We start from the raw sequence: 27,362 nt of genomic DNA, 5'->3' as shown, positions 1-27,362 counted from the left end.
GGCCAAAATTATACGAAAGTTGAATTCAGAGTATCCCCACTGCCCTTATAATAATATAGTTAATGTATATTCTGGCCTTTTATATTTCATGTACATTTAATATTTTACATTTCACTTTTTCTTATTATATATATTTACATTTTTAAACTTTTATTTGATTTGTTTTTGCAAAGATAACGTAGTTATGTTTCTCATGTTTATTACAATTACTTTGAGTTCTATTTCATAATTGCAGTCAAGATCACTACTATTTATTATGTTTTTTTTTTTTAAATGTTTTTTTTTTTTTTTAAAAAAAAAAAAAAAACAATAGTCTTGAATTAACATGCATAAAAGCGAAGGTGTCGGGGGGACATTTACTCAAGTATCTTGTAAATTTTACTACATAAATTGGCTTTTCACTCAAAATTTCTAAAAATCTTGTATTAGCGAAAATGCTTCATTCAGAATGAATTCTTTGATACTCTACTTTGGCTATAAATCCCATCACTTTATGGAACTACAATTTTGGCTTAACTTAATTTGCCAGTTTGGCATCATCATTTTTACTGGAGTAAAAGATGAAACACATTTGCATGTACTAATTATTGTTCATTAAATGGGAGTTGGTTTATTCCCCTTGAAATGTCAACTAATTTCCGATCAATAGTGATAATTACTTGTTTTTTTTTAAAATTTTTTAAATTTTTTAATTTCTTTTTCAAAGTTTGAAATTTTGTCATTCATGATTTAAATTCAAGTCCCCTTAAAAAGTTTTTTCATGATTTACATTTAAGTTCCTTTAAAAAACAATTTTCGGAATTTAACTTCCTACTTATGGGTTCCCTCATTTTGATATACTCTACTAAATTTATATTAGGAGTCATAAAGAAATATTAAATCAATATTTCTTTAGTATATATATATATATATACTAAAGAATGTATATATATAAAATTAAGTACATATGTATATATATATATATATATATATACTTTTGTTAAAAATTTATTTGCATATTAAAAAATGTCCTTAAATTTACCATGCTAAATTTTCTGAAAATCAAAATTTTGTTTGTTTACATCTAAAAATAAGTTTGGATTGCAGGCATTCATTCATTAAGCAGTAGAAAATTATCAGGATTTTGCTATATTTTTCCATGGCTCTCAACTTTTTTTAATGCTTTTTGTGTCTACTCGATGCAATATTTTTTTCTGTGTTACGAATTGATATATGTTTGTATTTAAAAGAAGTACTGACAGGCAAAGTTTGTTGAATAGGTGTACCTTAATAGAAAAGAATTTGGAATGACTTGTAAAGAAGGGAATAAATATAATAAATAAATAATTATTTTCCTAATTTCTCTAAATGCAGTCAAAAGTCGTTAATTCGGACACCCATAATCCGGAATGATCTATAATCCGGACCTCAAAGCTAAAATCTTTCTGCGCATGCGCCGCTTTGACGCATGCTCCTAGGCGTTTTACGCGTCCGCGCAAGGCATTTACGACTGCTCACATGCGTCTGCGCAAGTGCAGAATATGTTTTCGCGTCGGACGGCATAAGCTAAAATGATCTAATTATCTATTTCAGTTAATGTTGATGATTGCGTTGTTGCAGACTGTAAGAGCAATTTTTATAAAAGTAAGCTTGAACTTTCGATTATGTCAAATAGAATTTCCGACGCTGGAGCTCCCAAAGGATCTAGAAAACGAAAGTATGATTCGATGTCCATCAAACAAAAAACGAATTGCTACAAAAAATAGGATAAAGGTATATCCTTTGTTTATCTAACCGTTCGGAAATCTGTTTATCAATTTCACGCTGCTCTGCGTGGGGGGGGGGGACGTTGCGACGCGCAATGAACTGGAAGTTGATCTGTCACCACTATCGTTATCTTCAGAGCAGATGTTTTTATTTTATTCGGCTTATAATTCCTTATTAAATGTAGTATTTAATCTCGATGTACTCCGTCTTTGATATGATTTAAATCAAATTCCTCGTCATTATAAATATCACGAATACAAATCAAATAGTTTTCTGGTTGCAAATTTCTAATTTCGGCTATGCGTAAGGTACGCATGCGTGCGTTGAAAGAAATGTTTAATAAAGTAAACAAATAAATATTAAGCTTCTTTTTTTGTAAATTTTGATACCCTTTAGATCATAATTGCTCATTATTTTATAAATTACGGTTTCATATTTTTAATTTTATAATTTCTGCATGCCATCTTGACAGATTTAAACTGATGATCTATAATCCGGAAAAATCGATAATCCGGAATCGCCGAAGTCCCGATGAGTCCGGATTAAAGACTTTTGACTGTAGATAGTTAAATTTGGTACATATACATTTTTATTTTAACCTGAATTAAATATTTGTAGGTATTCGAATGCTTGATGGTGATGTAACAGATGCTGTTGAAGCTCGCTCAATAAGTCATAATATGCAACACATAGATATATATAGTGCATCATGGGGTCCTGATGATGATGGAAAGACTGTTGATGGTCCTGGTGAACTAACATTTCGAGCATTTAAAGATGGAGTTGAAAAAGTTTGTTTTGCTTATTTATTTATTTTGGCTGGAAAAGATGGAAAAGTTAATTAAATTTTTAAAAAATTAAAAATCATGGTCTTAATTGTTTGAGTGCCAAGCAGCATGATTGCGTTGTTGAGATTTTATGTCGAGAAAACCCAGTACTTTTTGAACATTGTGAACAACTGACAGTGCATGTCATGTTGATAATGTGGGCACTTTATTTAAATCAAGTGCACGTCGATGTAAAATAAACAAAGTGCTATCGCTCCACTTGGTATTTTTTGACATAAAATAAAACAAGCGCTGTCGCGCTTCTTTTTGACGGTGTTTTTTCAATACCCCCTGGGACTCGAACGATTAAATTAAATTCTTATATTTTTTGTATAATGTTTTTTCTTTCTATATTATAACAATATTTAAAAATAATTTTCCCTGTCTAGAAATAGGATTATAATACTAAATCAGAAGTCAAACAACAAAAATCAGCGTTATACCTACAAAAATTTTTCACAGGACTAGTTTCGATGGTTTTACCGAACCATCATCTTCAGCTGCAAAACCGCAAATGAACAAGATAGGAAATAATGATTAGATAAGATAAGAAAGCCTGGACAAGAATAGGCAAGTGGCGCCATCTGTTGGCGAAACCAGAACTAAAACATAATTTCTCTAAAAGCCGAAGGCAAATTTGGATTGGAATTAGGATCGTTAACTAGAACAGAAAGATTTTTATGAATGTGAAATGCCTCTAGAAAATCCAGTTCTCCAATGGAAGATGTTTTTTGAATAATTTTGGCAGCAGAAAAATTGAAAGTGTGATTTTCGGACCAACAATGTTGAGCAACAGAAGACTTCTGTGTTTCCTTTTTTCTAACATATGCCTCATGTTCTTTGACGCGAAATTTTAAGGCTCTCTTAGTTTGGCCAATGTAAATTAAACCACACTGGCAAGGAATCCTATAAATACCCCAGGAATTCATATCCGGAATGGGGTCCTTGAGTATAGAAGTTGGAATTTTATTGATGGGAGAATAAACAACCCGAAAGTTAAATTTCTGCAAAATATGTGCAACTTTATAGCTAATTGATGGAAAGAAGGGAATGACAACAGAATTTTTATAATCTCCTAAAATAAGAGTGTGGCTTTTAGTGTGTTGAGATGAGAATTTTTTAACTGCTTGATTAATAATGTTGGGTGAAAAGCCCCTGTCAATAGCTATTGCTTTTAAATAATTTAGTTCTTCATCAAGGGCTAGTTTGGAGGAGCAAACTTGAAGAGCACGGAAAACATGGGAATAAAATGAAGCTAACTTTTGTTTAGTCGGATGACATGATTTAAAGTGTGGTGGAAGGCAAACCGATGAAGGTTTACGGTAAACTGTAGTACTGGAGTTGGATGTGTTACGTGTGACCAGAATGTCGAGAAACGGAAGAGAATTGCAAGTCTCAAGTTCAAAAGTGAACTGAATAGTAGGATCAATAGAATTCATTGTTGAAAGAACTTTATTTAAATCATCTTTATTACCTTCAAACAGGGTAAAAGTATCATCTACGTAGCGGAACCATGCCGGGAAGTTTAAAGTTTCAAACAATTTTGATTCATAATAATGCATGTAGATATCAGCCGGGATGGGACTGATGGGGCTTCCCATGGCTAATCCCTCAGTTTGCTTGTAATATTTATTTTGGAAAACAAAATGTGTTTGTTTCGGCGTATTTATTCGGCGTGTTATTGTGTCTAATTAGGATTATAATGTTATATTTATGCACGTAAACATCTGATATAATGTAGTATTTGAGGTGAGAGAGGAGAAATTTACTCATCTGTTATATATATATATATATATATAAAGTAAGAGGAATGTTTAAAAAGTTAAAAAATTTTAACGTACAAAGAACTTTCTACCTAGCAACCTTCACGCTCGCGATTCAAGAAGCACACATACAATCTTGTTTCCCTTCTATTTAAACTCAACTTACTTCTGCTAAAATTTGAATATACTGCGCGTTCTACTACAATTTACATACTCTGGCATTGGCAATTCTAGGGGAAAGTAAAGGCTTGACAGGAAAGATAGCTTAAAATATATGTTAGTTAAAATAAATATAAACCCTACATTTGCCGCTGCCAGAATTTGGTAAACTTGGAAGCAGGTCCTAGAAATGACCTGTTGAAATAGTTTCCATATTCTGACCTAAGACTCAAGAGCTCTGTTTACAAAAACAAACTTTTGTCTAAAACAATTAGAATGGTTTCTGTAGATGATTAAAATACCATATCTTCTTACAGGATCCTTTCTGATAATTGGTCTTCATCAATCAATCTTTTTCTCTTCCTTCCAGCATCTGGAAGGAATAAGTATCAGTATATTCTAAATACATTATGATTTACACTTTCTTAACACTGTATAAAGTTTTTGTTTTCGATTCTTTTCTTTTCCTTAATTAACTGCTTACATTCACATTCATTCAAATATTCAAACATGAATTTAACTTTACCTTGGTTCTCCACCATGTGTGGTGTCAAACGGGAATCTTCGTGTTTTTGTATTACAACACTTCCCCTAACCACAATGATTTGTTAGTATACAAACGACCAAATATGACACACCTTAATCCAATATACTGAAACTTGATGAGCTATGTTTAACATTCTTAAAATTCAGGTGTAGGTGGAGAACCCTACAAAACACACTCATTCTAATTTCTCCCTCATTCATCTTTAGACATGCAGGCTTTCGCTCTAAAGCATGATTTTATCTACTGTTTAATACTTAGATTTGAATTCGTTTCTTTTGAGCATTTACTTTTAACATCTAAAATTTTATGCTTCTAGACTAAATTCTACTTTTACATAACTTTCAAGTATACCTATATTTACAAAATTCTAATATATATGATTTTTACAATTTACCATAAAATGAATAAGAGAAAATAAAAATTTACTTCACGCTTTCTTCGCCAAGCTGGCGACACTGAAACTAAATTTTACATTAATACAAGAATACGAAGTTATTTTACTTTTTGCCAAATTTTGGCTTTTAACATAACAGAACCAATCTCTCAACTAACTCGAACTGCTTGCTCTTAGATTTTACACTTAAAGAAAATAATGCTTTTGCCTTAGCTAAATAAAGTAAAACAAAACTAAGTCTCAACCGAGACAAATTGACTTCCGTCAACACATAGAACTTCGTATTTACGCATAACATTTCAGAACAAAGGAAAAATTTATAGAAGATTTTAACTTATCTTTGAGTTTTTGATGCTTGGAACTCCGACATCCTCTTCTGGCAAAATTGATCCCAAGTTACAGAGTTCATGGAAGTTAATCTCCGTTTTTGATTTCTTTGAGTTTCCTCCATAGTGACGTTCCTTTTTCGCCCTCTGTACACCGGCCTTTTGGGGTGGTAGTCTTCGGGTTCCTGTCTTTTCCGTTTGGCCCCTGGACGGCTAGTCTTGGCGGCCTCCGGTCTGGATTCTTGCTTTAATTTTTTCTGCTGGTGCCAATCTTTTCTTTCCTCTTGCTGTCTTTTTCTTCTCGTGAATGGCAGCCTTGTTTGCTCCTGACTATCTGGCCCTGTAAGTGGTTTCCTCGACGCAGATTTTCTACTGTGGGAAGTTGTAACTGGTCTTTTCCTGTTTACCAAAGATTCTTTATGAGACGGCATTCATTTCCTGCACTTCTTGAATGCTGGAGTGTGACCATTTTCCTTCCTTCTTTTCGGGACCCTAGAATGACTTGTAAAAGGGCTAGGTTCCTCTTCTGTTCTCTGCTTCTTGGGTGGTGGAGCGGGTGGCGTTAATTCTGGAATTTCCACTTCTTTTGCGCTTGAGTCCTGCAAGAAACTTTTATGGATTTCAAAATCATTTTAATTATAATATTTTTTCACCTGGTCGGGACTTGCTTTACTGGTTTCCCCTCTCTCATTCTTAAGGTACAATACGACTCCTTTGATTTCCTGTATTATATAGGGGCCTTCAAACTTTAGAGCCAATTTTGCCGTGAAATTATCTGGGGCATTTGATAAAGAAAATTTCCACTTTAACACTTATCCCCTACTTTAATATCTGCTTCACGGCGTTTTCGATCATAGTAAAGTTTCTGTCTATTTCTTGCCGTATCCGAACTTTTAACAGCCTGATCAATAAGTTTCTGTATATCTTTTTGTTTGAATATTTCTTCCCTTTGTTGCACAAAGAATAATTTATCTAGTGACGTAATTAACTTACACCCTAAAAATAATTCTGCTGGAGTTTTTCCAGTAGTATCATGATTTGCTGTTCTTAAAGCATAAGCTATCTCATTTATGTAGCCATCCCAGTGCTTGGTATGTGTGCTAACATAGCTTCGAATTATTTTTATAATATTTTTATTTACTCTTTCTGCGATGTTTGCCTGTGGTCTATACGGAACCATTTTGATATGGCGTATGCCAAGTCCAGAGCAAATGCTTTCAAAAATTTGGCTAACGAATTGCTTACCGTTATCGCTAATGACTTTTATCGGTGCACTGTATTTTAAAATGTGCCTGTGTAAGAATGCATCTGCAACTGTTTTGGCTGGTGCGTGTTTAAGTGCAACAATTTCTGTCCGCTTTGAAAAATGATCTACAATTACTAAAAGAAAACGATTTTTATTTAACTCACTCTGGTGAAAAGGACCAAGAAGATCTATGCCTAAAATTTCATTCGGAAATATAGCGCGAATGCTATTTAAGTACCCAGCCGGGCTGTAATTAATATAATTTATTAATTGACATTGATTGCAAGACCTGACATTTTACCATTTTGTATAATTGCATGAAATATACCGCCTCGCGTACCTTTTTATAGTCTTTCTGACCCCTAAATGACCCGATGTTGGCGCATCGTGTAATTCCTTCAAAATGCTCAATCGAAGAGAGGCTGGGATGACTGGTCTATACTCAAAATTTTCGTTTGTTGATTTCGTAAAAAACAATAATAGTTTTCTGCTCTACTTCTTATTGCGGCGACATCTGTATCTTCAAAGATTTTGGGGTATTTTAAATAAGCATAAATACTTCCAAGTTCAGGATCAGCTTTCAATTCTGCAATAGTTGTTTCTCTAGAATCTAAAATTTTAGAAGTCAACACAGCGCATTTGAGTTCATTCCCTTCATCGTCCAGTTTTATTCGGGATAGTGCGTCAGCTACATTATTTTCTTCCCTGGTTTATATTTAATTATTAGATTATATTCTTGAAGTTTTAAAGCCCATCTTATTAACCTGGGCGTTAGGTTTTTCCCAGAGTAAAGTCTACCAACAACCGCATGATCCGAAAAGACCTGTTACTGGCGCTTTGCCGAAATAAACTCGAAATTTGTGAACAGCCATTAATACGGCTAATGTTTCTCTCTCTGTATCTGTATAATTCCTTTGCATAGAGTTTAAAGTTTTACTAAAAAATTCCAAAGGATGACCATTCTGCATGAGAACCGCACCTACGGCATAGTCCGACGCATCTGCTGCAATTTCCAGGTTTTCGTCTCCTTCCGGGAATTTCAAAACAGGGGCATTGATGAGTACTTCTTTTAACCTTTCAAATGCTGTATTTGCTTCTGCTGTCCACCTAAACTTACTTTTTTTTCTTTTAATTGCTAACAACGGTTCAACAATAATCGCGAAATCTTTTATGAACGACTGATAATAAGAACATAACCCAAGGAAAGAAGAAAGTTTCTTAGCGGTATTGGGAGGTGGGAAATTCTTGATGGCTTTTACTTTTGAATCCTGAGTTTCTATACCCTTTTGCGAAATTTTATAACCCAGATATTTAAGTTCTTTAGTCGCGAACTTGCATTTTGATGCGTTAATTGTAAGACCGGCCTCTTTTAATAATTTAAAAACCTCTTCCAAGTCTTTAATGTGTTGTTCCAACGTACTTCTCATTATAATTATATCATCTATTTAGATTAAAGTCGATTTTCCTAGGACAGGCTTTAGAACAATGTCTATAGCTCTCTGGAATGTTGACGGGGCCCCACACAACCCAAAGGGCATGCGTAAAAATGCATAAGTGCCCGATTTTGTGATAAACGCAGTTTTATGTATATCTTCAGGTCTCATAGCTATTTGATAGTAGCCAGACGTTAAGTCCAACATAGTCATGTATCTCTTAGACTTAATCTTTCTAATAATTTCCTCTATTACCGGCAAAGGGTAAACTGGGAACTTAGTAATACTATTAAGCTTTCTGTAATCGATAGCAAACCTCCAAGCCCTTTTATCTGAAGGAGGGAAATAGTTCTTTTTCCTACATAGTACGACTGAACTCGCATACTCACTATTTATGGGCATTATTATCTGGTTCTGCAGCATTTCCTGAATGTGTTCCTCGATAATTTGCTCTTTCTGTTTATCATACCGGTAGGGCTTAGTCCTACAGGGTTTATTGGCAGTTAGTTGTATATCATGCATTACAATTTGACAGTTATCAGGCCGTTCTGAAAACAAGTTTGAAAAATCACTCACCCCTTGCTGGATGGCTTGGCTTTCATGGTCACTCAAATGGTGCAAGTCTACCTGCGGTTGTTTCGCTGGCTCCACCACCCTCCGATCCATTTCCAGCATGATCGAATTGTCCTGAAAATTTAGCTTGGCTTTCGCGGCCTTTAAAAACTTCATGCTTAAGATGACTGTGCAAATTTTTCACCACAAAAATTAATACTTTAAGGCTTTCATCTTTTATCTGTATTTTTAATGATAATTTACCGATACATTGACAGGTTTTTCCTTGGGCTGTTATAATTTCTGTGTTTTTATTTTTAAATAATCGTAACCTATTAAAATTCTTCTTGAAAAATGTATCACTCATAAAATTACCTTCTGCCCCTGTATCAATGAAGGATTCTACTGGTACATCGCCAACCAGGACTTGTATAATTGGTAATTGGGAATTCTTTACCACGACCGTGTTTAAGTATCTCCTTGAGGGTTTTTTCGAAACTTCCGGGGTCTGGACCCTTGCTTTTACAGGCCCATTTACTCGTTTAAAGCTTTCCTTTCAACTTCAGTCTTTTGGGTACACGGACGGTTCTTTTCAAATTTCCTTTTTGCGCCTTGACCTTTGAGCTTCAATGAGTTGGATTGATAGCTCTTTCCCCCATAAGAGCGATTTGTGTTTCCGGTCTGTTGATTTGAGAATTGCCTTTGGAGACCTTGAGATTGCGATGCCCCTCTAGATTTTTCCGCTATTCTTCGGTTTTGGAACTTGACCGCCAACTCGAAGAGTTCCTGCAAGGTGCTTGGATTTCGGATTTCGAAGTAATCTTGGACAGCAGGTAGCAATCTTAGTAAGATTATTTCAGTTATCTCCGTGTCAGGTTTCTTTCCATACAGCATATCCGTCAGCTTAACTTTTCGCAGAATAAAGTCCATCAACTCTTCCATATTATGTTGATAAAAACTATACAGTTCGGCTTCTAGCTTTGCTCGGTCTTTCACTATGGGGAAGGCCTTTAATAATGATCTTTTGAAATTTTCAAAGGTATATGTTTGGCCTCCGAATTCTCCTAATAAAAATTTCCCTATACTCTTCCACCATAGTGAGGCCTGTCCTCTTAGTGCAGACGTGGCAATGGCAACTTTTTGTCAACTGGAAGTGATTTTCGAGGCCATCTAAGAATATCGCCACCGAGTTTTTTCCGTCAAAATTGATGTTTGGCTTGATAGATGCTCTCATCGTTTGGACCAGGTGTCCAAATCCTTCTAACTGGTTTGCCATTTCTTGCTGTTGGAGTTGTACAGGAGCTTCCATCCAGTTATCGGCCATCTAAGTTCGTAAGATGTTCAGCCACCAATATAGTGTTGCGAGGCCCCAACTTGTCAGCAACAGTGGTAGTGACTGCTATGAACTGTAAATTACACAAACTCGTAAGAAGGGTTTAAATCCCTTTTTATTCCACTTTAGAAATAACAGCTGCGTTCATTTGACGCTCACAAACTACGCTGACCCGGTGGTTTAACAAAACAGAAATGTGAAACTAAAAATAAATGACAAGATGAATAAATAACGAGATCACTACTTACAAGGCTCTAAAATCGTAACTAACTTAAGCGCGTTCTAAGATACAGCTGAGATTCAGCAAACTTACTGATTAAGCAGTTGAAGATTCAACGAACTGCCAAAATAGGCACACAGGCCGAAAAGCACGGTTCTTAAATTTCTACCTAGCAACCTTCACGCTCGCGATTCAAGAAGCATACATACAATCTTGTTTCCCTTCTATTTAAACTCAGCTTACTTCTGCTAAAATTTGAATATACTGTGCATTCTACTACAATTTACATACTCTGGCATTGGCAATTCTAGGGGAAAGTAAAGGCTTGACAGGAAAGATAGCTTAAAATAAATGCTAGTTAAAATAAATATAAACCCTACAACATGTTTTATACATCTTGATTTAAAAGAACAAACAACTTAGATTATTGAATGCACTGCGAATCTCCTTAAAGTTTCATAATAATAATAATAATAATAATAATAATAATAATAAAAGAATTGCAAAATATGGCAAATGTGTGTGTGCAATTTCTTTTTGTAATGTATCTCCTGTTGTTTTTTTTCCTGTAACATAGTGTTCACTTTTTTGTATTCATGTTTGGTACAAATATATATAGTCAAAAGTCGTTAATTCGGACACCCATAATCCGGAATGATCTATAATTCGGACCTCAAAGCTACAAACTTTCTGCGCATGCGTCTTGTTCACGCATGCGCACAGGCGTTTACGAGAGCGCGTAAGACCCTTACGGCTGCGAATATGTTTGTGCGCATGCGCGTTTAATGTGTAACGGAGTTATACGCTAAGCTAAAGTTATCTAATTCAGTTAATGTTGCTGATTGCGTTGTTCCTTAATCTTCGAATTGGATCCGGCTTATTATTTTTTGCACTGTTAGAGCAATTTTATAAAAGTAAGCTTGAACTTTCGATTATGTCAAATAGAATTTTCGATATATATTTACTACAAAGTGAAAGTATGTTTTGAAATCCGAAATCTGTTTATCAATTTCACACTGCTCTGCGGCAGAGGGGGGGGCAGAAACGTCATTATTAGATTATGATAGATTAGAAAGATTATGTCAAATAGAATTTGCGATATATATTTACTAATATGTAATTTGTATCATCTACAAAGCGAAAGTATGTTTTGAAATCCAAAATCTGTTTATCAATTTCACGCTGCGGATTGGAAGTTGATCTGTCAGCACTATCCTTATCTTCAGGGCAGGTGTTTTTATTTTATTTGGTTTATAATTCCGTACTAAGTGTAGTATTTCATCTCCATATACTCCGTCTTTGATATGATTTAAATCAAGTTCCTCGTCATTATAATTCGCTTCCAATAGTGAAGAAAGTGACCCAGAGGTTATTGAAAACGAAAACATTTCGATTGACAAATTAGTCGGTATTCTCAACACAGCAATTATAGGACTTAAACAGCGGAACTTTGTAACTAAACAAGAAATTATGTCTGTTTAATAGAATTAAAGAGAAAGTATTATCACATGAAACGAAGCAACTTACATTGAAGGAAATGTTTAATAAAGTAAACAAATAAATATTAAGCTTTTTCTTTTTGTAAATTTTGATACCCTTTAGATCATAATTGTTCTTTATTTCATAAATTACGGTTTCATATTTTTAATTTTGTAATTTCTGCATGCCATCTTACGAGATTTAAACTGATGATCTATAATCCGGAAAAATCGATAATCCGGAATCGCCGAAGTCCCGACGAGTCCGGATTAACGACTTTTGACTGTATATATATATATTTACTTAGATTTCATTTAATTTTATTATTATTTTTAAAAATCTTTTAATTCATAGGGGAGAAATGGTTTGGGTTCGATTTTTGTGTGGGCGTCTGGTAATGGAGGTCGTGAGTGGGATAACTGCAACTGCGATGGTTACACAAATTCCATTTGGACATTATCCATCAGTAGTGCTACAGAGCATGGGTTAGTACCCTGGTACAGTGAAGCCTGTTCTTCTACACTTGCAACAACATACAGTAGTGGCTCTTCTGGTGAAAGACAAGTTGTAAGTTTTTTATTATACTCTTTTAAGCTTTTTAAAAATGGAAATGCTGAAATTTTATCATGTTTAAATTCATAAATTGTAATCAGTATGTGTACTTTTTTATATTTTTATTTCAGTTTTGTTTGTAACAAAGCAACATAATTTTTTACTCTTAACTTCAATTGTAATTCTTACTTTAATTTTATAAGGTTAGTGAAAAATGTATTTTAACACATTTATAATCCCACTAGTTATTATTAAATAATAATTTGCAATAAAGTTAAACCTTTAATAAATGATATATTTAAAAAACATAACTGCTGTATTTTTATAGAACTTTTAAATATATTATTTCTTTATTAATTAAAGTCATATTTCATTGTAAGAATTATTGCTATTACAGTTAATTTCTCCCTTAAACTCATACAGTGAAAAATATGGATATTTTCATCTTGGTAAAATATTGATTTGTCTATTTGAAAATGTATCTAATATAATTTGAAATATTACTTAGGACATGATTAAAATGTCAGGTAGTTGAATACATTACAACTATCAGACTCTAGAGACAAATCTATTCTGTGAAGGTGTTTCTTCTTTTTTATCTCAGCTATTTGATAATAATAGTTACTTTCATGACAAACTCTAAAGTAGGCCATTATAGCATTTTTTTGTATTCTGTTTTAAAGCAAAGTGTACAAGCATATTATTAAATTATGTACCGCTATACCTGTTATAATTATGTATTAAAACATGCATCAATACTCATATTTTGTTGGATTTAAAAAGAGGAGTTTATCTAATTTAAACTTTAGTAATATTTTTAATTAAAATTAGTGTAGGAATTTTAATAGTATAGCAAAACCTAAATTAATAATGTATATGCTGAAAATTAAAAAATATATATATATATATATATGTGTGTGTGTGTTACTGTGAAACACCGAAATCTGGAGAATGTCAACTTTCACCGGTGAATGTCAACATACACATAGTCGCTTGGTGTATGTCCGAAATTTCTTCCAAATACCCTTATTTCTGACTTACACCGGTGAAGGTCGACATTCACCATGTACTAATGGTGAATGTTGAACATATATTTCTACCAACATAAAGAACATATAGAACATATAAGAATATTATAGTTTCTTCTCCGTCAATTCAGTCGCGAAAAAACGCACTTTAGACTTAAAATAAGAACTTAGGAACATAAGAACTTAAAACACACAGTACATTCAAAATGAGAAAGGAAAATAATAGAAGTTAAAAACTTACTAAATTATGTGATTGAAATCTTATTTATTGCAACGACTTAAACTATTATGACACTTTGAATTGCACAAGAGGCCCTTGCTTTTACAACTGCATTTATTTGTGGAACACTTCATTTTGCAATGACAGCGTGTACATATACTCTTCTCTTTCCGACCTACACCAAAGCATATCTGTGATTGTCGACATACACCGGTGAGGGTCCAAATGCACAAGAATTTAATTAAATATTTGATCTTTCACCGACGTATTTGGTGAATGTTGACATTCTCCGGTGAAAGTCGACATTCTCCAATTTCGGTCTTTCACGGTAACATATATACTTCAAAAAGCTTAATTCAAATTTTTCTATGGAAATTTTAGTTTTCTTTCTAGTCCAGAATGTTTCTTTGTTACACTAGTTAAATAAAAGTTTTATTAACCTGAATCAAAGCAAAATCATAACTTTGCAATTAATCTTAAGTTTGGAAATAACATATTGAAACTTACTTGAACATGCTTATCTGCAAATAATGAATTTTCAAATACAGCAGCAAAATTTAGCTCAGTTTAACTATATGGAATGTATTATTTAATTTATCAAAGGCTATCTTCTGAAACTATTCATAATTTGAATTCTCATAAATATCCATGCTTTATCAAACTTGGAAGGGAAGTTTATAAGGGAAGTAGTCAATCTTCACTAACCACTTTACTGTTTCAAGCTCTGTTAAGTATCTTTCTGCTTTCATTAGATATTTTTCCACTTTGTCTTTCATATTTGTGCTATCACTGAAGTTATTTATATGAATATCTGCTGCTAGAAATAGAAATAGGAAAGAATCCAGTGTATGTGGGATTAGTGATTTCTTTCTTTAGACAATTTAGAATGTTACTGATATTTTGATATGTTTTAGATTAGATATTCAGAGCATAAGGACTCCTGTCAAAAAGGATTCTACTTTCATATTTTATATTTCATCTCAATGGAGAGATATTGATCTTGTATGAATTTTTAATCTGTTTTATTTCAGGTGACTACAGATCTGCATCATGGTTGTACATCTACTCATACAGGAACTTCTGCATCTGCCCCTCTTGCTGCTGGAATATGTGCTCTTACTCTTGAAGCTAAGTGAGATATATTTATGAAAATTTGTTTTGATAAAATATATGGTGTATTGTTTTATCAATTGTGTTATTTATGTAGTTAAATCTTTGTTAACTTAAGAAAAAATGCAATATTTTTATTTCTGGTTACCCATGACAACATATTCCTTTCTAGCTTCAATTTTATTTCACTGATATTTTAAATAACATTATTTTTGACTTCTCAACTGCATTTAATTGCTTGTACTAAGTTTTTTCTTTATTTATTATTTCAGCCCCAAACTGACTTGGCGTGATATGCAGCATATAGTTGTCAGAACAGCAAAACCAGCAAATCTCTTAGCTCGTGATTGGCAGACAAATGGAGTTGGTAGAAATGGTATATATCTATATTTTTTTTTTAAATTATGAATACGTTATTATAAATCATTTTTTCATGCACAGTTTTTTTTAAGGAGAATCGTATGAATATCTTTCATCATGTAGCTATTATCACAGACTTTTGCAACCATTTTTTTTTTTTTTTTAAATTTGCTAGAAACACTGTGATGATTTCTGTATAAAAACATTTGAGTTCTGTAAAACTTAAATATTTTTTATGAAGAAGTAAGTATTTTATATACTAAGATTTTTTATGAAGACTTGTTATTTTGCCTAGAGTAAAATAACAAGTCTTTGCCATTTAAAGCATTTTACCTGTCAACAATAAGACTCAATTAAGCATTTTGGGTTAAAAAAAAAGAGAGAATCTATTCTTTCTTAAGCATAAGAATCTTGAACATAACATTCAAATAGCTCTTTCTGTGTTAAATTTCTATAATTTACTAGCATTTAAAGCATTTTATGTGTCAACAATAAGATTGGATTTTTTAGTATTTTGAATAAAAAAGAGAGAGAAAGAGACAAATGCTATATTTTCTAAAACATAAGAAACTTGCACGTAAGAAACATAAGAAGATTCAAATAATTCTTAGTTTCTATATTAAATTTCTATAATGTAGAGTAAGTTTTTAGATGAAAAACATAGATTGTCAAATTATATTTTTAATCATCTTTACCATTAGTGATTTTATTATAATTTAAATTCTTTGTGAGCTTTAGGTAGTTAAATAATATTTGACTTGCACTCATGGAAAAACTGTGATAAAAATAAGTCCAGAATTATAAATACTGTGAAATTTTCTTTAATATGGCATTTACCTAAGATTTATTTCTTGTTAATGATGATAGATGCTTTTTCATATTTAAAGTGCATGGACATTTAGCTGTTAAAGACATTTAATGCATATTGCCCAGTGAATAATCTGGATAACATTTTTATGAATTTTCATACTCTTTCTCGCAAAAAAAAAAAAAAAAAAAAAAAAAAAAAAAAAAAAAAAATTAGGAAATTGATTGATTTTGTTTCAAAAGATTATATTAACTTGTTTTTCAAAGGCAGCTTCATAGACTGTTTGAGGAGATGCTGAGGAATATCAAAATAACTTTGATTTTTGTCCCCTTGTGTGTGCAGAAGATGGTATTTTCATGCTGTCAACTTTGTTGTGCTTTTGTGTCTTTGAATAATCAGTTCAGATGTTCTGAATAAACAGTTAAAACATACAGAAAAACTTGATCTTTCATTGCAGCTCTAAATAATAATAATTATTACCCTCCTTCCCCCAAAAATATTTTTATAGATCTTAAATAGCATTCTAATCCTTCTTAATGTAGGAATAAATATCATAAAGGGTTGTAAAAGTGCAGGACACTTGCTGTTGTAAATTTATACGTGAGACCTCAAAAGGAACAATAAAATGTAAACTTACTTACTGAGGAAAGTTGTGAACTTAAGAAAAACATTTGTTTGATAGTCTTTATAGCTCATAAATATTGTTCTATTCGTAAATAATTATGAAAAGAAGCATTTTGTAAGAAACAAGAACTTATATAAAAACAAACAAAAATGTTTAAGTACAAAGGTTGCTGTTTATATTTCTGGCCTTGGCAACAGTAAGTGTTGCTAGGTGACTGCAGACAATTTCATTCGAAAGTTTGATATTTTTAACCATAAATTCTTCTGAGCATTTTGCCATTTTAGCATGATTTGTATTGTTTACAGTAAACTGAAAAATTTATCTCTGGCAAAAAATGGAATAGACTCGTAAACATTTTCGTGTAATAATTTTTCATAACCTTTGACATGGATTTTTAAGGAAAGAGTGCTTTGATGAACTTAATTCTTTATACAGTGATAAAGCACCATCCTACAACACTGTAAAAAGCTGGTATAACGAATTCAATCGTGATCGACATTCGCTCCAGGATAAATTCCTTGATAAAATTGTTGTGCCACAAAATATTGATGCTGTACATGAACTAATGAAGCATGATCGTCATGTGACATACCGTGAGATTGAGGCATCTTTGGGCATTATTGTGACAAGCATCAATAAGACATTAAATGAACATTTGGCTGTAAAAAAAAAGATTTGTTCATGTTGGATTTTGCATAGTCTGACAAATGTACAAAAGAAGGCTTATGTCGATTGAGGCAAGGAAATGTTGGAAAAATAAATTCAAAGTGCATTAAAGGCTGCGTATGACATCCACACTGGTGACAAATCATGGATCTATGCAGAGCCCAAAACAAAACAGCAGTCGACTGTATGGGTCTTCCAAGATGAGCCAAGTTCAACAAAAGTTGTTCGCGGAAGAAGCACATCGAAGCAAATGGTTGCCTGTTTCTTTCGCAGTAGCAGTCGCATAGTAACAGTGGTGTTAGAGCAATGCAGGATGTTCAATTCAGAATGTTATACGACCATTTGTTTGCCAAAAATCATCTGAGAAATTCGAAAAAAGCAGAAGAGGTGAATCATTCTTCATCATGAACAACAATGCAATCTCTCACACATCGGTAAAAACAAAAAAAATTTTGAAAATTTTGATGGACCAAAATATCGAATTGATGGGTCATCTGCCATACAGCCCTGATTTGGCACCCAATGACTTTCTTTTATTCCTGCACATCAAAAATAAATTACATGGTCAGTGATTTGTGACACCGGAAAATCGGTTGTTGCATTCAAAATGCATATTTTAGAGTTACCTCAATTAGAGTGGAAAAATTGGTTCAAATTCTTGCAAAAGTGTATTGATCTTCATGGAGAATATTTTGAAAAACAATAAAACCAGTTTCGATTGTAAAATTTTATTTTTTTATTATTAGGCCAGAAATAGCAACCCTCGTATGGCTTTTATATTTTTATACTAGGTAGATAATGTTTATTTATGGTCTTCACATAGTTTTTACATAATTAATATTTAATAATTCATGCAGAAGTACAATTTTAAATATCAATACTATAAATCTATAAATATCTTTGATAAATTATGTTCATTTTGTAAACATGCCATTTGATTTATCAAATTTTAATAGCAAAACAAATAAAATAATTTGCATAACTGTTTTAACTACAAAATGTTTAAGTGATGTTCAGGTTAAGTGACAGTCAGGTGTTTATGAAAATGCTATTATCTTCACAAGAAATAATTTAATGTTAAGACTTGGAATGTGGATAATAAGAAGGTATTGTATAATACTCCCATGGAAGTAAGAAAGGAAGGAGTGGCCAAACGGCATTAGAAGTGAAGCACTGCTCTGAAGCTTTGGTCACCAGATGGGGTGTTTTTTCTTTACATTCAGATGCTCGCTTGACAGTGCTCTGATAGTATTTCGACACACGACAGTTCCATACAAATCGAAAAACGGGACACTTCCGCATAAAAGAAACATTCCTAGTATGATGGATAATAGCAATTTGTATAATTTAGCGACATTTACGCAAAAATCACAACTTGGTTATTTTTTAATAACTAACAATAGCGATTTTGATTATAAATTTGTTTTATAAAATTCTAAGCTGTTGAATTACAAAAATATAGATTTTAGCAAAAACGTTATGTTTAAAGAATGAAAAATACCTCACCGTACTTTTAAAATTGTATACATTTTTCGATACCCTTGATACAGTATTCGCTACTTTTATGTTCCAAACGCCAAAATGTTTTAAATAAAATAATTTTTTTTTACATGCACATATTATTGTAACATGTACTTTTTTAAAATTAGTGTAAATACTTTACTCGAAAAATATAGTGAATGCACAGAAATTAAATATTTCCACATGCCGGAAATGAAAAATGGTATATATGCATGTACTTGCAAAAAGAATGTACGAGGGCAATCCCAAAAAAAAGGTCTCCTCTTTCTTGGGGACGTAGAGAAAGTTTTAATACGGTTGTTGGCAACACTGTTGTGAGTGGTGCCTTCTCCACTACCACATAAGCACGCAGGTGCTTCGCTCGGATGCTCAGTCTTGGCTTGGCAGCCATTCGAAATGGAGCTCCCGATAAACGTTACCGCCAAGTGTGAAGTGCGCGCAGTTATTCGATTTTTGAACGCAAAAGGCGTTAAACTAGTTGAAATTCACTGCCTATTGGCGGAAGTGTATGGACAGTCGTGCATTGATTGCAAAAACGTTCGCATGTGGTGTAGAGAGTTTACAGCCGGTCGTACTGAAATTTATGACGAAGAAAGGAGCAGGAGGCTGTCAATTGCCGACGAGACAATTGCGAAAGTTGAGGAACTCATGCGTAAAGATCGGAGGATCACTCTGAATGCTCTCTGCATTTTGGTTCCTGAGGTTTCCAGAAGCACCATCCACAGGATTTTAACGAAAAAGTTGCAATATCGGAAGGTGTGTGCAAGATGGGTGCTGCACATGCTGACAGAAGACCACAAACGGCAACGGATTGATTCTTCCCACGAATTTCTTCACCACTATGGAGACGAAAAGGACAACTTCTTGGACTCAGTTGTCACAGGTGACGAAACCTGGGCATTCCACTTTACACCTGAGACAAAACAACAGTCATGCGAGTGGTGGCATCCCTCTTCGCCCAAGCCACGAAAATTCAAGCAAACACAATCTGCCGGTAAAGTCATGGCAACTGTGTTTTGGGACAGGAAAGGGTCGACTTTCTGCCTGCTGGGACAACAGTCAGTGCTGACAGGTACTGTGAAACACTGAAGAAACTCAGAAGGGCAGTTCAGAACTGGAGAAGAGGGATGTTGAGCAAGGGTGTAAGCATTTTCCACGACAACGCCCGTCCTCACGTTGCCCGTCAAACCGTCGATCTCCTGCAAAATTTTGGTTGGAACATCATCACACACCCACCCTACAGTCCGGACTTGGCACCCAGCGATTTCCACCTGTTCCCTAAGTTGAAGGAACATTTGTCTGGACGGCGGTTCTGCTCCGATGATGAGGTGAAAGATGAGGTTCAACGCTTGCTGAAGGGCATGGTGGCAAGCTGGTATGACATGGGCATTGTAAAACTGCCACATCATCTACAAAATGCATCGACCGAAATGGCGATTATGTTGAAAAATAAAGCATTCTTCAATCTTTAAAGTGATCTAGCAATTATAGAAAATAAATGGTTCTTTGTATATCTAAAAATATAGGAGACCTTTTTTTTTGGGATTGCCCTCGTATATGCATTTAACAAAATATGTAAATATTTATTAAATTATTTATAAATGTATTTGAAATGAAGGATTTATTCATTCATAAACAACTGTGAAGAAATCTAATTATTAAATGTATCTAAATTTATAATGATTATAAATATTATCTAAATGTATAATAACCTTAACACTGAATTGTAAACATAAACTGACATCCTGTTGACAAATACGTTATAAAACTATTTAAGCAAGAATCTGGAAAGCAATCTGTTAAAGGGTATTGTAAAGCAATTTCTATGAGATGCATACTTTAGAAAGTAGTAAAGAAGCGTTTTAGAATATGTATTGTTGAAATTAAGGGTAAAAAAGTTTGATAAGTATAATTAAAAGAGTTATTCCCCTTACATTTTATAATAACTCAGTTACAAGTTTTAAATAATATTAAAAAAATAATCCTTATTTTATTCTCTTTCAGAAATATTCAGAGAAAGTTAAGTACTATTTAAAGTATTTCACTGTTAAAATAAAAGGTGCTCTAATTTGAAATAGACCGAATAGAGCATTTATTATAAATTGACTTAAATTTTTCGATTTAAAAGTTGCCTCAGAAGCTAAAAAATCATGTCATATTTGAGAAAGTACTTTAGGAAGCAGCTCTGTAAATAGAAAAGAAATAATGCATAATTTTAATATTAATAATACAATAAACTTTGATCTTAATTTTTGTAATCCTTAACCGAATAAAATCGAATTACCTTAAAATTTTTTCCTAATGTAAGTAAAACTTGTGAAAATATTTCATTCAAATTAAACCATTCTGAGCAAACTGTTCTGTGAAAAGTATAGCATTTAATTCCGTTCAGAATGAAATGTTGTTTAAAAGTGCATTCTTTTCATATACTTAGGATTCTGAAGTATTGTAGAAAAAGAAAATATGTACATTTATATGCATATTTACGACATAATTACAAAATATTTACATCCGATCGTGTTAAAACCCATTGAACTCAATGGTAAATTACCCAATGTTTTGGTCACTAATGAAGGGACCGCCAGTGATTCAAAGCAGAGTATGGGAAAACTGGTTTAGGGCCACTTCATCTAATTTCCTACCTCCATGAATATTCCAGAAAAAAAAAAAAAAAAAAAAAAAAAAAAAATTATGTAGTTTTAGGCTCAGAGTTCTATTTATGAAAATTTCTAAAATGTTACTCTATGTCGTGAGAAATTACTAAGTATCCTCAATTTGTTATCAAAATGTTTTGATAAGATCTAGTAGATTTTAACCAAATGTATTCTGAATTTTGCTTATGCTACATGTACAGTTTGAACATGTATGGATTTTTATGTACAGAACAACATGAACATTTATGTTACAGAACAATACACGTTAATTCTAATGCTATATGCCAGAAAAACGCATAAAAATTCAAATTAAAAGTTATACAAAGTATGCAAAAAGTGTAAATAAAATTCTGTAAAACAGAATAAAATTATTTTTTTAATTCAAATTTTTTGCAATGTTTCTGTTTTGTCCATTTGCATGATATATATTTATGCCATTGGTTATATAAATTAAATGCTAATGTTCCCTCATTTTAGTTAGTCATTCTTTTGGATATGGCATGATGGATGCTGGGGACATGGTCAAACTAGCACGATTCTGGACTACCGTTCCTGAACAAAAGACTTGTGAGATGAGAGGCCATCAAATTAATCAGTATGGGTCATTAATTTTTTTAATCATTTTCATATAACATATTGTGCAAATCTAATTTATTCAAGTACAGTATAAAGCCCATAATCCGGACGTCCATTATTCGGAATGATCTATAATCTGGACCTCAAAGCCATAAACTTTTTTTTTTTGTATGCTTTATGCATGTGTGCGTTGAAAGAAATGTTTAATAAAGTAAACAAATAAATTTTAAGCTTTTTTTTGGGTAAATTTTGATACCCTTTAGATCATAATTGCTCTTTATTTCATAAATTATGGTTTCATATTTTTAATTGTATAATTTCTGCATGCCATCTTACCAGATTTAAATTGATGATCTATAATCCAGGAAAACCCCTAATCAGGAATCGCCGAAGTCCCGACGAGTCCGGATTACAGACTTTGTACTGTATTTGGAAAAAAGTGTACATGCAAGAAAAATTTATCATATTCTTTTTGATTCGTTTTGATTTGTCTTTCTAAAAATAGGTTTATTCATCCAAGAGGTAGAGCAGAAGCAACACTTAGAGTAAACTGTGCAAATATTCGATATCTGGAGCATGTGCAAGCCAAGTTAACTATATCGACTGTACGAAGAGGTGATCTACACATATATTTAACATCACCAATGGGAACTAGGTAACTTAATTATTGTTATGAATTTTAACAGGATTTTATTTTTATTGATTTATAAGGAATTCAAAATAAATTTATTTTATATATATTTTTAATTACTTGATGAGATTATTATTATGGGATTTAATTTGTAATTTCAGAATATAATATATTGTTGTGTTCGTAATAGAATGAATGCACACAAGTCCAGTGATAAATTAATAAAACTTATTTTATCAAAAGAAACACTTCATAGTTCAGGAACTAGGTATTCAGTGTATCACAGAGTACAATCAGTAGTTACACTTCAAACTACTAAAAAACTTTAAACACAGTGTGATCCAAAGCACATCTAAAGAACAAAGATATCTCCTTATTGTGAACTCATTAAACAAAACTAGGGGGACTGATGCTGTCTCTGGTTTTATATAGTTTTCCCCTTCCACGAGATTTTTCTAGTACTTTCTGCTTCTCAAAATTACTGAAATGTATATGAGGACCAAAAACAGTTTTATGCAAAACATAAGTTGCAATTATTTAGTTACAATACCTATTATGGGATATAGGGACTGGACAAAATGTCCCCAAGTTTGGCAACGTTTGGCGATTTGTCGCCGAAACCATTACCAGTTTGGCAATGTCTCGCCAAATTAGCGAGATAGCCATTTAATCAATATTAAAAGACTTGCCCCTATATTCTTAGTTTTCTGGGTGAGCATTCTCCTTCTAGATTTTCATGTTATATTTTACAGAAAAATATAACAATTTCACATATAATCAGGGCCATTCCTAGACCATTGGCTGCTTGCGTACTTTCCTAAGATTTCCGCCCCAAATTAAAGAAAAAAAAAAAAAAAAAAAAAAAGCTCATTGATTAATAAAATTCTTATTTTATGCTCACTAAATTCTTACAATGAATTAAAAATATTTGGGCGTGGTATTGCCAAGAGTTCTGCTCTCCCTGATTTTGGCCACCCACATACTTATATGCGCTGCACCTCTGCTAGGAATGCCTGCATATGATTGCACTAAAATTATCTGCATATGTACAAAATTCATAACAGTATTATACAGGGAATTAGAAATAGTTATTCAATTGTCCTAGCAAACTGGAATTTTTATGTTCATGATTTTAAATCCAGTTTTGAAAATGAGGATTTATATGGTATATTGATGATACAGTTATACCTAGTTCATCAAACTACCTTACGAGTGTAGGAGGGGAGATTACAAAGTATTAAAAAACTGGGAGGGGCATGATTAGTTAATTTTTTCTTTTGAGGACTTTCAAATTTTCAAAACAAATTAAACTGATGACTGATTTTTAATTTATTAAATATAAAATAGGTGTTTAGTGCAAACAAGGCACACAAAGACTATCTGCTGAGGTTCTGCTTCAAATGAAGGGTTCACGAAGTATGACGATACATGTTTTCCTTTTCCACCAACCTTATGAGAGAAATTTATGCTTGATGGATTTTAAATGTCCCCATACCGCAAAAAATTAGTCACAAATATTCAGGTCTTATTTGAGATTCGAACCTGGACCCAGCGGCACAGAAATTTGTCGACTTGTGTTAATCACATACCGTACTTGGCTTGAAAATAGATTATTTTGTGTGTTATGAATAAGACGAGGAAAAAGAAGTTTACCTATAAATATTAAGAATAATAATTTTTTTAAGCAAAATTTGTAAACTGTATGTTCTTGTATTGGGTCCTCTGAAAAGTTCTGCAGTTTTCTGATGATAAATACAAATGAAGCAGTACAAAAACATGAGAAACTTTCATTGAATCATATAAGCACCATTTTCTTCTGTGACATTTACTATCTCTGAGGTTGCTGAAAAATTTTGCTTTTAAAAAAGTCATTAGGTTTATTTGTAAAGAAATTATCAACATGCTCTTTGACAGTCTCCAAAGAAGTAAATTCCAGGCCATTTAGAGGATTTTGTAGTGGCTTGAAGAGATGAAAATCTGAGAGAGCAAGGTCTTGTGAATATGGGGATTTTAGCCACAGCCAATAAGTTTTTGTCTGACATTCATTGACAGGTGGGGCCAAATATTGTCATGTTGGAACACAACACCTTGAAGACTGGTCATTCCTGGTGCTTTGCTTCAATTTCTGCTTTGAAAACTGCCATTTGGGAACAGTATTTTTCTGAACTTATTGTCTGACTTGGGCGCAACAATTCATAATGTGCAATTTCTTTGTAGTTCCACCATACACAAAGTATTACTTTTTCTGGATTAAATCTCCACTCTCGATGTTACAAGAGGTTCTTTTGGTTTATGGCATGGTCTTTTTTCTTTCTTTCTTTCTTTCTTTCTTTTTTTTTTTTTTTTTTTTTTTTTTTTTTGTAACATTATTGTATAGTATCCACTTCTCATCTCCAGCCATGTAGCATTTAAAAGAAAAAGAGTTAATTATTTTAGCATGAATATTCTGCTCTGTTAGGGGGTACCCATGGATCATAGTGGCTCCCATACTCACTTTTAGAAGATCAATAAAAAATATGTCAAAAGGTAAACTTACCTTTTTTTCTTCTTCCTGGGGAATGGCTGATGGGATTTTCTAATATGAACTCATAAGACTATTCCAGACCAGGTTTATTCCAGACCTCAGTTCACTTCATTTCGTGAGGGATGAAAACTGCTGAGAGGCTGGCTCAGCAGCGACACTCACTCTTCTTCAAATGATTATATACTGCACTCTTTGAATATTTACTCTGTCTGATATTCCTAAACTGTGTAATTTGGGTTTTCAGCCATAGATTCTTTTAATAGGTCCTTGTTTACACAGGATGATCATCCAGAGGAAACATCATTTTCGAGATTGAAATTTCCTTGCTTCTTAAACCACCTTCAAAATGTGTCATCAGAAACAGTACTTTTCCATACATAGCTCAAATTTTATGAGCAAGATTAGCAGGCTGTCTAGCACTTTTTTTTCTTTTTCAAATAAAAGAGCATTAATAAGATGTAAATTGACTTTTGGACTCTTCATTCTTAGTACTGCACCGAAACAAAAGTTATATAACAACTCATATTTATGCTTGTGAGGAGAACAGATCATATTTAAACATCTGCTCCGATCAGGTCACTCTTTCTCAGCAGTAACAAAACCATGTGGCTTTTCACTTATGCAAATGATGATATGCCCATCATATAGTTTGATAAAGCATGATGAGGAACAAATTTTAGGGTAATGGTATTAAACAGAAAAAATATGTAATTTCAAATCAGAGATATTATTTATTGTTACAATTACTATAGTTATTCAGCATAATGTTATTTCTGGTTGTGAAATAAGACTGCCAAAATATTTTTTTTTCACTATATTAACACAAAGTTGTTTCTTAGATCTACAATTTTAGCTCCACGTCCATCAGATACATCTAGAGCTGGATTTGAGAACTGGCCTTTTATGAGTGTTCATATGTGGGGTGAAAATCCAAATGGTGTGTGGAAATTAGAAGTTGTTTATGATGGGAAAATTGGAGGTATATTCTAAAATGCATCTCTTTTGTCTCAAAGTATATAAATTTGTTTTAAGTGACTTGTTTTAAGTTTTTATTTTCTCCTGTTGAATAATCTATCACTAAGGAGATTGGAGCAAGACCTGATAATTTTACTGAAAATATAAAAATTTAAGTATTAGAAATTTTGTCACTCTTGTAAATAGATTTTCATTACACTTTGAGAATAAGGCACAATATCTTTTCCTGTATTTATCTGCCTGGTCTTAAATAAATTGCTTACATGAATGTTGTCATTGCTTGTAAAATACAAAAAAATCTTGTTAATTTAATCCATCCTTGTTGTAATATACAATCCGTGAAATAGTAATAAAAACTGTAAACTAAATGTTGATAGTATTAGGAATTAACAATCATGAATGATCAGCTTACTTGGAAAGCAAAACACTTTTGCCTTACATTCTATAAGTGTCATTTTGCAATGACTCCCATCCCATTTGACTTGTCTTGCTGTCTTGTCTCTGCCACATTATTGCTTTTCCATTTTAGAGGCAGTTATGCTATAAAATTCCATCTGTGCTAGTCGAGTTATTTGTCGCTTCTCTAATTCTTAAGTACATTGCTGATAATTATTTGTATTTTGCATTATTTTTTTTCCATTTCCATCTTTAGCAGTAATTAAAAATTAATGTATTTTAAGATCATTATAAAAGTTGAAACATTTAATTTATGTGATAGAGTAAACTTTGTATTGTATGAAAAAGAAAAGTTAAAGTACTTTTCCTTCTTGAGAAATTCTCAATGGAAAGAGAAAAGAATTATCTCAGGCAAACTTGAAAACCAGCAAATATTTGCATAAAATGCATCGAAACAAATTAAAATAGGGTATTTTTAGATTATGCTGGTTTATTCAACTTTGTTTGAGTGGACTGAATGTAAGAACTAAATTTCAAGTTGCAATGAAAAAACTAGTTATACAGTTTGTCATTGACATATTTAAAGAGAATTCAAATTGACTTTACACAGATTTAGAAGATTGTGCAACAGGCTAAAAAAGTTAATAACAAAAGTTTCACTGAAGATTTTTAAGCTATTGGTCTTTTTGGG

At 32.6% G+C, this 27,362-nt stretch overlaps 1 protein-coding gene across 2 annotated transcripts in view; it reads left to right on the top strand.

The window, feature by feature from the left end:
• Window positions 1–27,362, top strand: part of LOC118184093 (furin-like protease 1, isoforms 1/1-X/2) — a 72,185-nt gene that overhangs the window by 23,253 nt on the left and 21,570 nt on the right. For both annotated transcript variants that reach the window (XM_085819526.1, XM_035353735.2), the window contains exons 7-13: window positions 2,365–2,537; window positions 12,380–12,592; window positions 14,857–14,957; window positions 15,208–15,311; window positions 22,047–22,164; window positions 22,651–22,800; window positions 26,140–26,279. In XM_085819526.1, the coding sequence (XP_085675652.1) occupies window positions 2,365–2,537; window positions 12,380–12,592; window positions 14,857–14,957; window positions 15,208–15,311; window positions 22,047–22,164; window positions 22,651–22,800; window positions 26,140–26,279 (999 nt within the window). The remainder of the gene's footprint in view (window positions 1–2,364; window positions 2,538–12,379; window positions 12,593–14,856; window positions 14,958–15,207; window positions 15,312–22,046; window positions 22,165–22,650; window positions 22,801–26,139; window positions 26,280–27,362) is intronic.

Source organism: Stegodyphus dumicola, chromosome 6 (genome assembly GCF_044657685.1).
Source record: "Stegodyphus dumicola isolate Sdum_Otavi_A_Nest chromosome 6, ASM4465768v1".
Taxonomy (NCBI): Eukaryota; Metazoa; Arthropoda; class Arachnida; order Araneae; family Eresidae; genus Stegodyphus; species Stegodyphus dumicola.
This window is presented reverse-complemented; position numbering and strand designations above follow the sequence as displayed.